This window comes from Leptodactylus fuscus, chromosome 3 (assembly GCF_031893055.1).
Source record: "Leptodactylus fuscus isolate aLepFus1 chromosome 3, aLepFus1.hap2, whole genome shotgun sequence".
Taxonomy (NCBI): domain Eukaryota; kingdom Metazoa; phylum Chordata; class Amphibia; order Anura; family Leptodactylidae; genus Leptodactylus; species Leptodactylus fuscus.
In genome coordinates, this window is record NC_134267.1 from 217,064,793 (window position 1) to 217,081,083 (window position 16,291).

Genomic DNA, 16,291 nt, shown 5'->3' on the forward strand with positions numbered 1-16,291 from the left:
TGGAAATTGGAACCTTTTTGGGCTGCAACGTGACCTTGGCCATGGCGCACATTACACAAATGATGATTGTAGTGTTGTGCTGCCAGCATCATAGCTAATACCTGTGAATGTGGCCATGTTGCATCCCATAATGTTCTCCACATGAGCAATGTGTAAGGCAGAGAGGTCAGATACCTTTATCAGCAGCACCGTCTCAATTCCTCTCATATCGATCAAGCAGTTGGCAACTACGGGGTTATCAATCTCCAAAGCGGTCAATACGGTTGGATAGTTTGGATGTTGCACGGCCCTAAGGAGAAATGTAAGGCATACATGAGCTCAAGTGTCTTACAGTCTATATGAAAAAGAGAACAAAAGAGAGAAGTTTTTAGGATAAATTATCTAAATGTGATTGTTTTACATCTGCAGCTTGTATACATACCCATGTGTCTCCATAGTAAGCCTGGAATCTCACATATAGTTTTTGTGACAATTTTTTTTAGGACACAAATGGTTTCCCACTAATGTATACACCCGTGTGTGTGCGCGCGTTTATGTCTGTGTATATGTACATATATATACCGTATATAAAAAATAACAAAATTATATATATATATCCTACTAATATTATAAGTGTGAAAGTTTGTGTGTTTGGATGTTTGTGAGTTTGGATGTTTGTTCCTCAATCACGCTAAAACGCCTGGATGGATTTGCGTGCAATTTTCCACAAACATAGTTTTCCCTTAGGATTGAGTCACAGGCTACTTTTGGTGCCACTAAACAACATGGCTTCCTAGCAGGAGACTCAAAAAAGCAGGACTCCTAGCCCCAGCTATAGACTCACACACACTGCCTGGCATTTCCTGGCTCAACCTGCCTGCACACTCCTTACTGTCACCTCAGGAGTCGCCCTCACTCTACTCACTCACATTTACATATAGCTTTCCACATTGTCTGTATCACGACATACACAATACAACACATCACATTGTCTGACACAAAACAACACATCACATTGTCTGTATCACGACATACACAATATAACACATCATATCACATTTGCTAGCCCAGCACACTTTTTAAAGCACTTTTACAGTTTCACACGTCTGTGTCCGCCCAATTCTCAAATCACCGCAGACGAAGTCGCGGGTAAAAGCTAGTATATATATATATATATATATAGTTTTTGTGACAATTTTTTTTTAGGACACAAATGGTTTCCCACTAATGTATACACCCGTGTGTGTGCGCGCGTTTATGTGTGTGTATATATACCGTATATATTATTCTAACTAATTTTATTATTGTTTCTTTTTTTTTCTTTTTTTTAACTTCTTCAGTTTTTTCCCCAAGGGAAATGGTATGCCAGGGGTGCCCAATATGTTGATCGCGATCTACCGGTCGATCGCGAAGGAAGTATGGGTCAATCGCGTGACCCATTTCTGTCTTGTGTGTCTCAGCGGCAGAGCGGAGGGAAGTCTTCCCTCCGCTCCGCCATCAAGACACACGGGACAGAAGCAGCTCCGGGGGATGAAGCGCTCCCCGCTCTCCAGTCGGCCGCGGGAAGGAGCCTTCCAGGCTGGGGGGTCTGTGCTGCAGGCACTGGCATTACAGGCAGTGGTGTCGGCTCTGTGCTGGGTGCCCGGGCAGTGCCATGTGAGCTCTGAGCCAATCAGACCGTCTGCATGAGAGCAGGCCCCGCCCCTTAGACTTGTTAAGCCCCACCCAGTCTTGTTAGACTTGTGGGTCCCGCCCACACAGTAGATCTTATTGACTTAGTCATTTTATAAGTAGATCACATGCTGAAAAAGTGTGAGCACCCCTGGTCTATGCAATCTACAATTCACCGATATAATACACTACAATAACTGCCAACTAATCTGAGGAATCTCTCCTCTCCCTTATCCACAGCATAAGGGAGAGGTGTTTATAATAGAACAACCCTCTTAAAAGAGGTTGTCCAGGCTAACTTTCTTTTTGAGGCCAGGATAGGTCAAAGAATCAAAAAAACAAAAAAAAACCCAGACACACTCACCTGTCCCCGGTCTCTCCCATGGACCTCCTGCTCCGGGTGTCTTGTTTGGGTGTTTGGCACCACCCCACTGCACATGACAGCTGAGGGGCCAATTAGGAAAGGACATGGATGCGGCTGACGTCATGGCTGCTTATTGGCCTCATCAGTCCCATGTGGTGGAGACTTCTGCCAAAATAAGATACTGGAGCAGCATGACCAGACCGCAGTGGGAGACACCAGAGCACTGAGGCCGGGACAGTATTTTTCTTTTTTTAATTGTGTCGTACTTGACTGTAATCTCTGGCAGCTCCATAGCAGTTAAGGTTGCACTGGTCTCGCAAGCAATCGGACTTCATTTAGAGGGAACTTATGGGTCTCCATTCTCCTGATGGGACCCTCAAGCACTTATTCCCTTAAAGATGTTGTCCATGTCCCCAAGCTAATGACCTATCTTTCATGAATTTGAGCTTGGTGGGGGTCTGACACCTGATCTGTTGTTCCGGAGGCAGATCGCTCTATACACCGTGCCGTGGCTGGACTATTGCAACTTGGCTCCCATTCATTTTACTAGGAGCCGAATTACATTGGTACAGCCAGTTTTGGTAGCCCGCCACCAGATTATAGTACGTGACACGAAGCGATTCGCTTTCTCCCCTCACCTCTGTGAAACGTTATAGATTTCATTGCGGAACTCATTGACGATAATCTGCGGCCTGTGACCGTGAGGGAGGACTTTTAGCATGATGCTCTGCAGCATCCTCTCATCCTGATGGTTGTCGCAGCAGAAGGCGAGGACCAGAGACTTCAGGCAGCTCTCCACTGCCAGGGCAAGCTGGGGGTCTTTCAGACGTATACAGGCCCCTGGGTATAAAAACAAATAAATATGTTACTCAATGGGGTCTCAGTGGTGGAAAACGGTCGCAACTACAACACCAAAGACCAAGGGATCACTACCACAAACCTAATGGTCCTATGGGCTTCTTCCTGAAGCGTCTCTGTCTGTACGCTTCATCAATTTCGGCAAGCAGAGCAGGCATGTGCTGGCCGAATCTTCTCAGCCTGTCCGTCTTACTATCCTGTAACTCCTTGATCTGTCGATTAAGATTATCTACTCTCTGTTTCTGGTCGCGCTCTGCATTGCTACAGGAAACAAGAAAACATTGTTATACAAAGAAATAGCCTAAGAACATTGCACGACTCCACCAGAAACTAATGACAAGTCTGTACATGGGCTGAGCCTGGTACTGCAGCGTGTCCGATTTCAGGTAAGGCGATATTCACTATGTTTATTAATGGCTGGAACCCGCAGAGAGTACATCACTTTTATGTTGAGGGGTTCACCTCCTTATAAATGGCGTGCCCCCTCTAATCAAAGAATACGAGGAGGAACTAATGGCTGCAGAAACGGAAAATAATAATAATAATAATTACCACCTCTTCTGTCAAAAGCAGCAAAATAAAGGCAGACATTAAAGGGATCTTATCATTACATACCTTTTTTTTCTGACTACCTTTAGCTGTCTTCTCCGCGCATGCCCGGGCCACAGGAAAATGGCCGCTTACACAGTAAGCTGGTGTAAGCAGCCATTTTCTTGTGGCCGCTTACACAGTAAGCTGGTGTAAGCGGCCATTTTCTTGTGGCCCGGGCATGCGCCGTCGGCTCTGCCCGAAGCCTAGAAGATTGAAAGCCGGGACAGAAGAAGACACAGGGAGAGGGCGTTCCAGAAAAAGATAGAGGCGTCGCTGGGAAATTCTCTCGCAGCATTGGGGACGCCCCCAGTGCTGCGAGAGAACTCATTTGCATACCAAAGAAAAACGGGATTTCTACCAAAGGGCGGCGCAAAGACGACATCTAAAGGTAGGAGAACAATAGCCTTTCTTAAGGCTATTCCTACGTGTTAGGGTGAAAAAAGGGTATCCAATGATAGGATCTCTTTAAAGAGATTATAATGTGTGTGTGTGTGTGTGTGTGTGTGTAGGCTGTGCAAACTAATGTTACTGTTTGCAGACCCTGTACACACTATTTGTACCTCATCACCACCTGACCCATAGCAAGGTCTACATAAAATAGGGGATATGTGGTAATAACATGGGGCAGATGAAACGGTTTGTATACCCCCAAAATTGTTTACCTAATGCTGATCTCTGTACCGTGGCCTTCTGCAATGACGTCCAAAATACACATATGTGACACACTGTGTGGCATTAATTCAGCTGTGTCAAAATGTCACTGACGGAGGCCAGGACAAAGACCAGTAAGGGTCCGGGACAACATGTTAGCTCAGTGGTTAGCACTGCAGCCTTGCAGCGCTGGAGTCCTGGTGTTCAAATCCTGCCATGGACAAAACATCTGCAAGGAGTTTGTATGTTTCCCCCGTGTTTGTGTGGATTTCCTACCGTTCTACAAAGACATACTGATAGAAGGAAAAAGAATATACATTGTGATCCCTATATGGGGCTTTATACTTTAACCACTTCACTACCAGGCTATTTTCCCTGGTTCAGGACTGGACACATTTTTGGGTTGTTTTGAGGGCTAGAACATTTTTCGCCTTTGGTTTATTGAAATTTTTTTTTGCAATACATAGAAGTTACCTGTATTTGTTGCGTTCTTCCTTGTCCCTATAAAGAGCTTGTTGAAACTGGCTGATCTGCTCAGAAGTGGTGACGTCTTGATCATGAAGTGCTTTTACTGTATCTTTGAGGCGATTTATTTCTTCTAGTCTTGCATTTTTTTCTTCATCAGACACATGATCTGTACTAAAACGGCAAAAAAAAAAAACCACTGGTTACGAAGTAGCAGTCACCTTCAAAGGTCCATCTTCTCAACGTGTCTGGGGGTGGCGGCCATATTCTACAGCATCCAAGCAAAAACTCATCACATGGATGGATATTTTTACCGTTTCTAGTTATTTATGGAGATGACCAGTAGCAGACATATTCGGCCACTAACCTTCCATCCATAATAATAAGAAACATGCTCACATGACTGTTAAAGGGGTCGTCCCAAATCCACGGGATAACAGTCTGATCAAGCGTACCTCCAGTTACGAAGAAGTTTTCATAAATGAGTAGTTTGCATTGATACAAGAACCTTTGTACTATATCTTATAAAGAAATCTGTCTTCTTTTCTCCACCTTCCAGGCTGCTGCTCTCTCCAGATTAGTCTATGAAGAGGGGATAGAAAAGACACTCCAATAATTGCTGCTGTTTCGCTCTGCTATTATGTGCTTGTTTAATACTACTAGGCTGTAGGTAAGAGGTTACTAGTGCGCAGAATGTTTCATCCGTCCGTTCTTCATAAATCTCTGTGGGTGAGACTGAATATGGAGCCAAATATAATGTAAACAAGCAGTCATATTAACCACTTCAGTACCGGGCCAATTTGTGGTCCAGGACCAGACACATTTTAGGTTTTTTTTTTTGTATGTGCGGTTTTGAGGGCTGTAACATTTTTCTCATACGTCTGATTCAACTAATTTTTACGTCTTTTTACCGGAGACACATAGGGCTGTATTTTTATGTTGTTTTTATTTTCAAATGTGTTTACATTTTTTTTGATATCCAGGAAAATATAAACAAAATGGGAGGGAAAATGTGTCTGGTTTTCACTTTTCTTTTTATTTAAAGAGGACCTTTCATGGTCCGGGGCACAGGCAGTGTTATATACTGCTGGAAAGCCGACAGTGCGCTGAATTCAGCGCACTGTCGGATTTCCCGATCTGTGCCCCAGGTAAAGCGCTATCAGTCCCGATACTGCAGCTCTTTACAGTCAGAAGGGCATTCCTGAGAGTCTGTCAGGTACGTCCTTCTTCAAAGCAGCGCCTATCGCACTGTACAGTGTTAGCGGGGAGGAACGCGCCCTCCCTCTGCTCACAGTCCTCGTCCATAGACGAGTATTATCAGGAGGGGGCCATTTCTCCCCGCTCACACTGTACAGCGCTATAGGCGCTGCTGTGAAGGACGTACCTGACTGACTGTCAGAAATGCCCTCCTGACTGTAAAGAGCTACGGTACCGGGACCGATAGCTCTTCACCCGGGGCACAGATCGGGAAAGCCGACAGTGTGCTGAATTCAAAGCGCACTGTCGGCTTTCCAGCAGTATATAACACTGCCTGTGCCCCGGACCATGAACGGTCCTCTTTAATAACACAAAGCGCTAATGAAAAACGTAATAAAATAGTTTTTCCTCTCTGTTACGGTAATTTTTATTGTGTCGTTGGGGTGAAGCCTTTGGGGACATCTGATCACTTTCTTTGTTAGGGAGGATGATTTCCCCTATAACTGAGGCTGCTACATTTAGCCTCCTGCACACTGTTATTTAGACTTACAGAGCTGATCTGGGTCCTGTAGGACCCAGCAGCTCTCGTAAGATGCTGACACCAGCGGATCACGTGATCGCCGGGTTAGAGGGCGGCCCCATCATGGCGGCGCCCATAGCCGTGGTTACAGCGCTCACTGAGCGCCGTATACAAAGCGATTGAGAAGGCAGGGAAGGTAATAAACCTTCCCTGCCATCTCTCTGGGAGCTCCGGCTGAAGTTACAGCCAGCTCCCAGTATCAGTGGCTGCACGATCTAGTACCGGTACGTCCTGTCAGAACACGGCAACCACCTTCCAGACGTATATAGTCTATGGGTGGTCCGGAAGTGGTTAAAGATAAGGAGCAGGAGAACAGCTTAATAAGTGGAGAAGGAAATAGATCTCCTTAAGATATATTCCTTAGGTTCTTATAGTCACCCGTACTACTCATTTATGGAAAGTTGTTTATAACTGGAGGTACGCTTTAAGACAAATGACAGTCAGTCTGTTTCTATGCAAACACCTGTTCTGTAATTCCTGGATACGTTTGTTCAGCTGTTCGGCATCTCTTTCCAAGCGTTTCAGTTCCATCCTGAACCGGTTATACAAAACCTTTAAAAAAAAATAAAGACAAAGAAAAAAAAAAGTTAAACGGATTTGAAAAACAGGTAAGGTAAAACTAGAACCACTTGTCACCTGATCCCCTGCGGTGGTCCTCACTGGTCTTTGTTGATTCTCTTTCAGCAGTCATATGCCCTATACCCACTTGATCGCTGCAGTGTAGACCACCGGAACTGCAGAGATTTATCAGGCGAGAAGTTTTTAGTTTTTTTCTCAAACCTGGAAAACCCAATTAAGGGGGCGTTCACACTTGCGCCCCTGTGTCAGTCCGCCAGGTTTCTGTCCTATTACCCTGAGAGACTGCATAGGGGACGGCTTCGCAGTTTTAAAACTGACCGCCAGGAAGCCGTCCCCTATGTACTTTCTCAGGGTAATAGGACGGAAACCCGACAGGATGACACAGGACGCACCGGGGCGCAACAACTACTCCCCTGTTTTTAAATAATACCCTAATAAGAATACGATAATCATAACGTATTGTTCACGCTGGGCGGGCATGCACGGTCCGACGTTATCTTTAGCCACGCCTACATCTCCTTTCTTCTTGCAGCGATGTCTTCGGGTCGTCTTCCTCGTCTTCTTCTTCCGGCGTCATTGCTTGTAATCCCGTGCCGGCGCAGTAGCAGGAGAATGGAGTATGCTCAGTTCCCCTGCTACTGCACTGGCGCGGAATTGAAGAAGAGGAAGACGGGACCCGAGGAGTAGCAGGGGAACAGTAGGAGGGGAACAGAGCATGTTCAGTATGCTCAGTTCCCCTGCTACTGCGCCGGATTACAATCAATGACGCCGGAAGAAGAAGACGAGGCAGACGGGACCCGAGGACATCGCTGCAAGAAGATGTAGGCGTGGCTAAAGATGACGTCGCACCGTGCATGCCCGCCCAGCGTGCACGATACGGTATGATTATCATATTCTTTTTTTAGGGTATTATTTTAAAATGGGGGGGTAGTTTAATATAACATTAGCAATGCCTGAATGGCCTTTTTAAAGGCTATTCATGCATATGTGGGGCTTTGTCAGCATAATTTTGCGGATAGAGCCCCTTTAATATGCAACTGCTCCCAATCCCAACTGTGTTCCCACTGGTGAGTCATCTGATAATACAGAAATGTGATCTCTGTGTCATATGAAAGTTGAGAATTTCATCCACATATGACACTAGGATCATTGTGCTAGGTTTTAGAATTCCTAAGATGTAACAGTTTCAAGTGACAGTCCCCTCTTTCAGCTTACCTGTATGCAGCAAGAGCCTGCTCAACCATACAGAAACACGTGAAAGAATGAAGGATTTCACAGAAGGGATTCCAAATTTACTAAATGTCACAAATACTGCCAGAAAATCAGAGTGTTAGTGCGGGTTGAGTCATAACACAATTATTTATGTCCGTTGCCCTCATTTGTCATAGAGAACACCGTGTCTGCCATGATGGACACATTAGGGTCAATGGAAATGTACACAGATGAACCCCTTTAAGTTCTTGACTGCGATTTTGACCAACTTACACACTTGTGCTCATACCTCAGATTCATGATAAGCCCGCTTTCTCTGTTGCATGCCATCTTTCAAAGCAATCCCCTGGGGCTTTAGTCCTTGAGCTTCTCTGCTGATCTCCTCTAGTTTCTCTTGTTGGGCTCGAAAGCTTTCTTGAGCGGTTTTCACTTTGTCCTCAAAAGGGAAAAAACCCCAAAAACATCTTAATATCATGGCATATGTGAACACTGTTATAGTTGGACACATTAACTATGACTGTACTTCATCATGCCCTTGTCTGGCAGTGACTTGGAGGATACCGCACAGTAAATGCAGATACTAATAAATAATCCCACATTATAGATAAAGCTGTAGGTCCTGTAAATGTTAGAAAATGTTAGGCTTTACTCCGCCCCACTCATGTGAGTGTGACTGTAGGCGGCTTCTTAGCTGGTCGCTAACTTTTCAGACAACTTAATCTCATTACATAGAGCATGTGATTCTGGACCAAAACGCAATGAACTTTTTTTTTTAGAAATGTGGATTCTTGCAGTCTATCATTAGATATATCTGTCAACTATAGCTCTGTGCAAAGGACTGAACATTCTGCAAATCTCATAGCTAAGGGCTGATTCACATTAGCGCTTGCCTCCCATCCGGAAGGAGTCCGCAGGAGGACCTCCCCTGAAAGGAATATCAGCGCAACTGCAAGCGCTGGACAGTTAAGCACACAGACCCTATAGCATGTAATGGGCTCCGAATGACTCATGCGGGCAGTGTGCGGCAAACACACAGAGCCCATTATATGCTATGGGGTCCGTGCGTTTAACTGTCCAGCACTTACAGTTGCGCTGATATTCCATTCGGGGGCGGACTCCTTCCGGACAGGAGGCAAGCGCTAATGTGAACCGTCCCTTACTTGTATCCACTTGTGTGGTTACAGATGGGATATTTTAATTATACGCAACAAGGCGCGTTCTGACTGTGCTAAGATATTTTTTTAAAAATTTTTTGCCCGCTTGCCTGCATATATTTGCCCCTGTTTTTAAAGTCCAGTGGTTCTGGATCTTATATGTTGGTCACTTGGACTTTTTTCGGCTATTTGTTTGCTGTTGTAGTTACTCCAGTCAGAATAGTATCAGTAATGATAGCGGAGGGGGTCAGACTGCGCTTTTCTGTGCACTCCCACAGGCTAAGACAAATGGAAAATGTGATGTGGGTGCCAATTACCTGCCATTCACTGATCTTCTGCTCAAATTTGACTGTGCGCCCCTCCTCTGCAGCCAGCTTTTCCCTCACTGGCACTACTTGTTTCTCAGCCTCTTTCACCTGGAAATTAAATGTAAAAAAAAATGTTTCTTGTTGTAACATTAATAAGGATGTCTGTGCACCTTTACACACATTAACAGGGTTCCCAATCACCAAAGGATCTGCAGAACTTTTCGAAGCACTGTCCCTCTTAAACTCATCACTTTCGGTGTCTTAGGCCTATGCTACCATGTTGTCCAATGACTTGAATGGAGCTCCAGAGACAGCAATGCTCAGAGATACAGCGATCACGTATGTATACAGAATATATATCATCCATATAGCTCTCCGCTATATGGTCTCTTAAGTTACAATGGCCTCAGGATACAATGGGGCAGATCTATGAACACTGGCATTACTAAGGACATTGTCACCGGGTCTCTGCTGTATAATACAGTGGAAACCCAGGGGCTAAGGCGGTCTTATATAGTAAAACACCTGATATCCACATAGTAGTACAGTGGATGTTGGGAAAATATATATAAAAAAAATGCATTGGAGAAAACACCCAAATGTATCATATGTTAATGCACCCTAAGTATTATCCGTCAAGGAGCTCACTTTGATCCATACAAGCGAATACGGACTCACCAAGGCCCAGGCCATTTTCCGCCTCAGATCCTCCAGCTTTTCCTTCATTTCCCCTAATGACGCCAGGCTCTTAAACTTCTCCTCTTTCTCCATGCATTCTCTCTTCAGCTCATGAAGTCTCTGTACAGGAATAAAATAGCAACCTCAGAACATGATGTGACCAAATGCATTTTACTGTTTATTCTATATGGGGATTAAAGCTATGCGCACGACAGGACAGCCCTGGCAACCTCTCCCCGGGCCTGGATTGTTTAATCTTTGGCTGTGAGACTACAAATGAAACCCCTCCTTGTTGGCACTGATCATGGTCCAGGACAGGTTAAACAAGTGACAGCAGAGTCTACTGCAAACCTGGCCTTTAGTGCAGGAGGGTGACTGACTATCAAACATACAGACAGGTTCATTTGGATTTCAGGGACTGCTGAGTGATGACAATCTCTGTATAGTGCTGCGGAATAAGTTGGTGCTACATACATGTCTAGTAGTAATAATAATTAAAGGGATTCTACCATTAAAAAAATCTTTTTTTTTCTAGTTAACACGTCGGAATAGCCTTTAGAAAGGATATACGTCTCTTACCTTTAGAAGTCGCCTCCAGTCCGCCGTTCGGTAGAAATACCGGTTTTCACCGGTATGTAAAAGAGTTCTCTCGTAGCACAGGGGGTGGGCCCCAGCGTTCAAACAGCACTGGGGGCGTCCCCAATGCTGCCAGAGAACTCTCTCCAGCGACGCCTCCATCTTCAACAACAACCACGTCTTTTTCCGGTTGGGGTCACGCTCCGCTCTTGCGCGCATGCGCAGTACGCTCCTGTAGTTCTACGGATAACTACAGGAGCGTACTGCGCATGCAAGAGCAGAGTGTGACCCCAGCCGGAAGAAGACGACAGAAGAGGCGGCTGCTGTTGAAGATGGAGGCGTTGCTGGAGAGAGTTCTCTGGCAGCATTGGGGACGCCCCCAGTGCTATTTGAGCCCCGGTGGCACGCCCCCAGTTCTGCGAGAAAACTCATTTACATACTGGTAAAAACCGGTATTTCTACCGAATGGCGGGCCGGAGACCACGTCTAAAGGTAAGAGATGAATAGCCTTACAAAAGGCTATTCCGACGTGTTAACTAGAAAAAAAAAAAAAAAAAAAAAAAAGATTTTTAATGGTAGAATCCCTTTAAAAAAGATGAGATGGACTGGACTTAAGAAGGTCTTTCATGTCTTCATGAATGTGCGATTTTCTATACCACTAGAAAGCTGACAGTACGCTGAATTCAGTCTTTCTTCCTGGTATGTGTCCTGGAGACATATCAGTGACGTTAGACTGTAAGGAAGGTCCTTCTGACAGGGGGAGGATATCAGTGCCAAGATTAATGGCACCAATATCTCCACCACCAGCGTACATACCTTGGTACATTCATTTGCTGACTTCAGAGCACTGTTGACTTCCTAGCAGTATATACAATGCACAATCATGAGGACTTGAAAAGTCCTCTTTAGGCTTCTTTCACACTACAATTGTGCCCGTTGTCCAAACCCAGGGGACTAATCAGAACAACGGACCTTAACAAGTATGCTAAAACAACAAAGCCTTGAACCTTATTCACATGAGCATGTGGCAACCGCTTTCAACATGAGAGACAACTTCTTACCTCCGCTCCAAAACTGATCTGATCGTGCGTCTTCGTCTTGGTCTCCATGATGTAGGAATAATCTTCCTTCATTTGCTCTAATTGTGTAGCCTTCATAAAAAACTGAAATAAATCAGAATAAACTGCTATAAATGTGATAAAATGGTGGACGGCGCAGGGGATTATTACTTGCAGGGTCACCAGGAGATCACTATGGATGGTACCGGTCCTCATACAGCACACAGTACCACAACTCACCTTGTATTTGTCATTTTCATTCTTAGACTGTAAGAAATGTTTGCTCATCTCCTGTGTTAGGACAGACACTGGATTGTCAACCTACAAAGAAGATGGGAATATTAATAAACCCAAGAGCCGAAGTAGGCGAAAAAGTTACCCACGCAGATAGACCAAATAGAAGTGCAACCACCACAACACTACAAGGCAGTCACTAGGTTAGATGCTAGAATGGAAAGGGTAAAATCAGGTGCTGCCTGGTATGCTGTGGATCCACTAGGTGGCGCTGTCTCCTGTGACTGTTACTATTAGGCACCACCCACGGCAATCCAGGTGGGTTAGGTCTGCATAAAGGAGAGACATAGTCAGTCTCTATTTCAACAATGCAACATCTCGGAGCTGAGCCGGCGCCACCTACTGGATCCACCATTTAAACTACTCCATTCTAGACTCAACCCAGTCACTAGGTCTTACAGTAAAGGCTAATGGCAAGAGCTGAAAGCTATAGAAAGCTACAGCAAAATCCCCAAAAATGAAATAATACAAGGATGAGTCAAAATTGATCCATGCTCCGGTTATATTAAAACTTCTGTCTTATCAGTGCTTTCTATACGAGGTCACAGTCCCCTCCAGTCACTGCTGCGCAGGTTTGATAATCTTAGATTTAATTTACGACTACAGTGCAGTCGACGGCAGCAATTTGCTGAATATAGGCAGATCATCGACGCCAACAATGCGCAGACAAAGTCGCGGGCAGAGGCTAGTGCGTATATAAATCCATTCCATCCTTGAGCTAATACTCTCTGTATGTTCTAGTTATTATGGTGTGGTGGGTTGGTATACTATGTAACTAGCTTTGGTACACTACAGCATCAGCGCTTTCATTGTCATGTGACCTTTCACCGTTTTACCACATTTTGCCTATACATATTACGATTAATGTCTTCAGTTTTACCACGGACTGTTTGTGGCACTTTGTCAGCAAATTCGACAGACTGTAAAGCCAAATAGGATTCTAACCCTCACCGTCGCCATTACATTTCCGTTACCTGTATGTTGAAATGATCGAGGATTGCGGCGAGTTCTTCTTTCTTCGTGGAAACCAAGGAGCCTTAAAATAAACACAATGTTATGTTTTAGGCAAGAACAGACTTGAGGGGGAGGGGAGACAAGAAGACAGCCGAGCAGTAGGAACGGACCGTGCTGGGAGCACACCGGAGCAGTGGGGACAGGTGAATACCGTATTTTTTTCCCCAAAATTTGGGGGGAAAAGAAGGGTGCGTCTTATAGTCTGAATGTGGCGCCTGGCATCCGCTGTAATAGAGAGGCGGATGCCGGCAAGGGATAGACGCCGGGGCCTGAGACATCGCTGCGCTCCTCTGCCCTGCATGAAGCCAGCAGCAGCGGGAGGAGTGATGCTATTCCGCTCCTCCGTCCCCCCGCCGCTGGCTTCAGGCAGGGCAGAGGAGCGCAGCGATGTCGCAGGCCCCGGCACCTGTGCCAGCGTCTATCCCTTGCCGACACCCGCCTCTCTAGTACAGCGGATGCTGGGTCAGTATCGGTGGCCCCTTCTCCCCCGGGGCCGGTCCCCACCGGCCCCGTACCTCTGAAGTTGCAGGCCGGCTCCTGCGCGGCGATATCGCAGGAGCCGACCTGTTCGGGTGACAGCCAGGAGCCTAATGAGGCTCCCAGGCCTGTCACTGCTGTATTAGTATTGCGGCTGGTCTCTATGACCAGCCGTAATACTAATAGACAGAATGTCCCATAGACGGCAATACAGTTGTATTGCCGTCTATGGGACTTGCAATCAAGTGACCGCAGGTTCAAGCCCCCGGGGGGGAATAAAATAGTAAAAAAAAAAAAAGCTTTAAAAATCTATAATAAAAATATGAAATAAATAAAAGTTCTAAATCACCTCCTGTTTTTTTTCCAATACAAGGTGATCTAAGAAATAGACATTCCCCAAAATGGTATAACTAAAAAGTACATCTGGCCCCGCAAAAAAAAAACACTCTATGCATCCCCGTACAGCTGCAGGGTCACCTGTCAATGTGGCCTTGCAGCTGTTGCAAAACTACAACTCCCATATATTAAATATTTTACCAGTTTTTGCTTCAATTTTTTTTTCCCTATTTTCCTCCTCTAAAACCTGCGTCTTATAGTCCGAAAAATACTATTATTACTAATATTATTATTTTTTTCCCCATTAAGTCTCTCGACATTAACTGGAAGAGAATTAGCACTTACCTATACTAGAATCCTGGAGAAACTTAATGGCAGGTTTTTCTTGATCTTTTGTATTTCTCTATGGGGCCTTTTAATTATTTTCTAAAAGCTGAAGTTTTATTTGTCACCTCCACCACCACCTCCATTAATTCTAGTTCTTAGCATTGAATAGTCACTGCTGTACTGACTCCAGCGCAGTTGGATCTCTCTAACCCCCACCATTCCTGAGCATCAAAGTGCAGTTACATTGCACATCAGGCATCTAAACTAAGCTCTGTAATGTCAGGAGGACGGTGTCAGACAGGGGATGTGATTTAGAGCGCCAATCAGAGGCAGCCATTGTCAGAGGTCAGAATCACACCCCTTGTCTGCTCCTGCCTGACACCGCCCTCCTGACAGTACAGAGACTAAATAGTATATCAGGCACCAAAACGAACAGCAGTGATTGCTCAGGAATGGTGGGGCTAGAGAAAAAATTCCAACTTTGGTGGAATCAGTGGCGGGAAGGCTATTAACCGGTTAAGGACCGCTGGCCGTAAATTTACGGCCAGCAGTCCTGGTCTCTAAGACCAGCCGATAGTAAATTTACGGCCGGTCTTCAGAGACGCACTAGGCAGGGGGTGGGGCGGGGGGAGGGCAGGGGTTAGGTGTTACTAACACCTAACCACCCCCTCAACAACGTTCAGTCGGACTCAGTTCCGACTGAACGTTTTAACCCTTTCGATCGTGCCGTGAAACATCACGGCGCGATCGAAAGGGATCCGCCGAAGATTGAAGCTGATCGGCACCCCCCGCGGCGAGATCGGGGGGTGCCGATGTCAGTAGAAGGTAGTCTGGGGTCTGGCCAGTGACCCCAGACTACCGGAGCCCCACATACCTGGTTGATCCTGCCGACCGATGGAGGAAGTGAGCGATGCAGCTCACTTCCTCTGCAGCTTGCAGGACACGAGCAGGCTTGTGTCCTGCTCGTGTCCTGTCTGCTATTGTGCAGATTCAGTTGATGCTTTCATGAAAGCATCAACTGATTGAAGTGTCCTAAATGGACACATGAAAAAGTTAAAAAAAAAAAAGTTAAAAAAAAATAAAGTGTATGAAAAAAGTAATAAAGTTATAAAGCCCAAAAATCCCTTTTTCTCTATACAAAATGAATTATATAAAAAAAGTACTAAAAATTAATAAAAACAATGCAAATTTGGTATCGCCGCGTCCGTAACAACCTGTACAATAAAACTGAAATTATATTTAATGTATATGGTGTACAGCTGAAAAAAAAAACGGAAAAAACCCGCCAGAAGTAATGATTTTTCACCATATCACCTTACAAAATATGCTATAAAAAGTGATCAAAAAATCATATGCACCCCACAACAGTACCAATAAAAAGCGCAGGTTGTCCCGCAAAAAATAAGCCCTCAACCAACACTGTCAACCGAAAAATAAAAATGTTACGCCTCTCAGAAGATGGCGATGCAAAAATCACTGATTTATGTCCCCAAATGTGTTTTTGTTCTGCAGAATTAGTATCGCATAAAAAAATACTATAAATGAGGTATCGCCGTAACCGTACCGACCCGCAGAATAAAGGCTACATGTTACTTATACTGTACGCTGCATGGCGCAAAATTTAAAGGGTACAACTCAATGCCAGGATTGATTTTTTATTTTTTTTTTAAATCCAGCAAGAAAGAGTTAATAAAATGTATTCAGTATGTTGTAGGCACCCAAAAATGGTGTCATTACAAAATACATCACATCCCACAAACAACAAGCCCTTATATGGCCACGTCACCAAAAGAAGAAAGAAAATATAGCATCTAGTAATGTGAAGACAAAAAAAACCAAAATCGCCAAATTATTAGAATACAACTGGCGGCGTCAGGAAGGGAATGTATAAGCAGTGTGAGCGAATATCAGTGGACACCCCA

General features: G+C 45.0%; 1 protein-coding gene across 1 annotated transcript in view; it reads right to left on the reverse strand.

Annotated features, from left to right (window-relative positions):
* SMC6 (structural maintenance of chromosomes 6) overlaps positions 1-16,291 on the reverse strand; it is a 43,066-nt gene that overhangs the window by 14,330 nt on the left and 12,445 nt on the right. The window contains exons 6-16 of the mRNA XM_075269170.1: positions 13,190-13,251; positions 12,162-12,242; positions 11,925-12,026; positions 10,288-10,407; positions 9,619-9,717; positions 8,437-8,583; positions 6,820-6,908; positions 4,589-4,753; positions 2,955-3,133; positions 2,653-2,854; positions 175-289 (exon numbers count right to left, since the gene is read on the reverse strand). Of these exons, the coding sequence (XP_075125271.1) occupies positions 175-289; positions 2,653-2,854; positions 2,955-3,133; positions 4,589-4,753; positions 6,820-6,908; positions 8,437-8,583; positions 9,619-9,717; positions 10,288-10,407; positions 11,925-12,026; positions 12,162-12,242; positions 13,190-13,251 (1,361 nt within the window). The remainder of the gene's footprint in view (positions 1-174; positions 290-2,652; positions 2,855-2,954; positions 3,134-4,588; positions 4,754-6,819; positions 6,909-8,436; positions 8,584-9,618; positions 9,718-10,287; positions 10,408-11,924; positions 12,027-12,161; positions 12,243-13,189; positions 13,252-16,291) is intronic.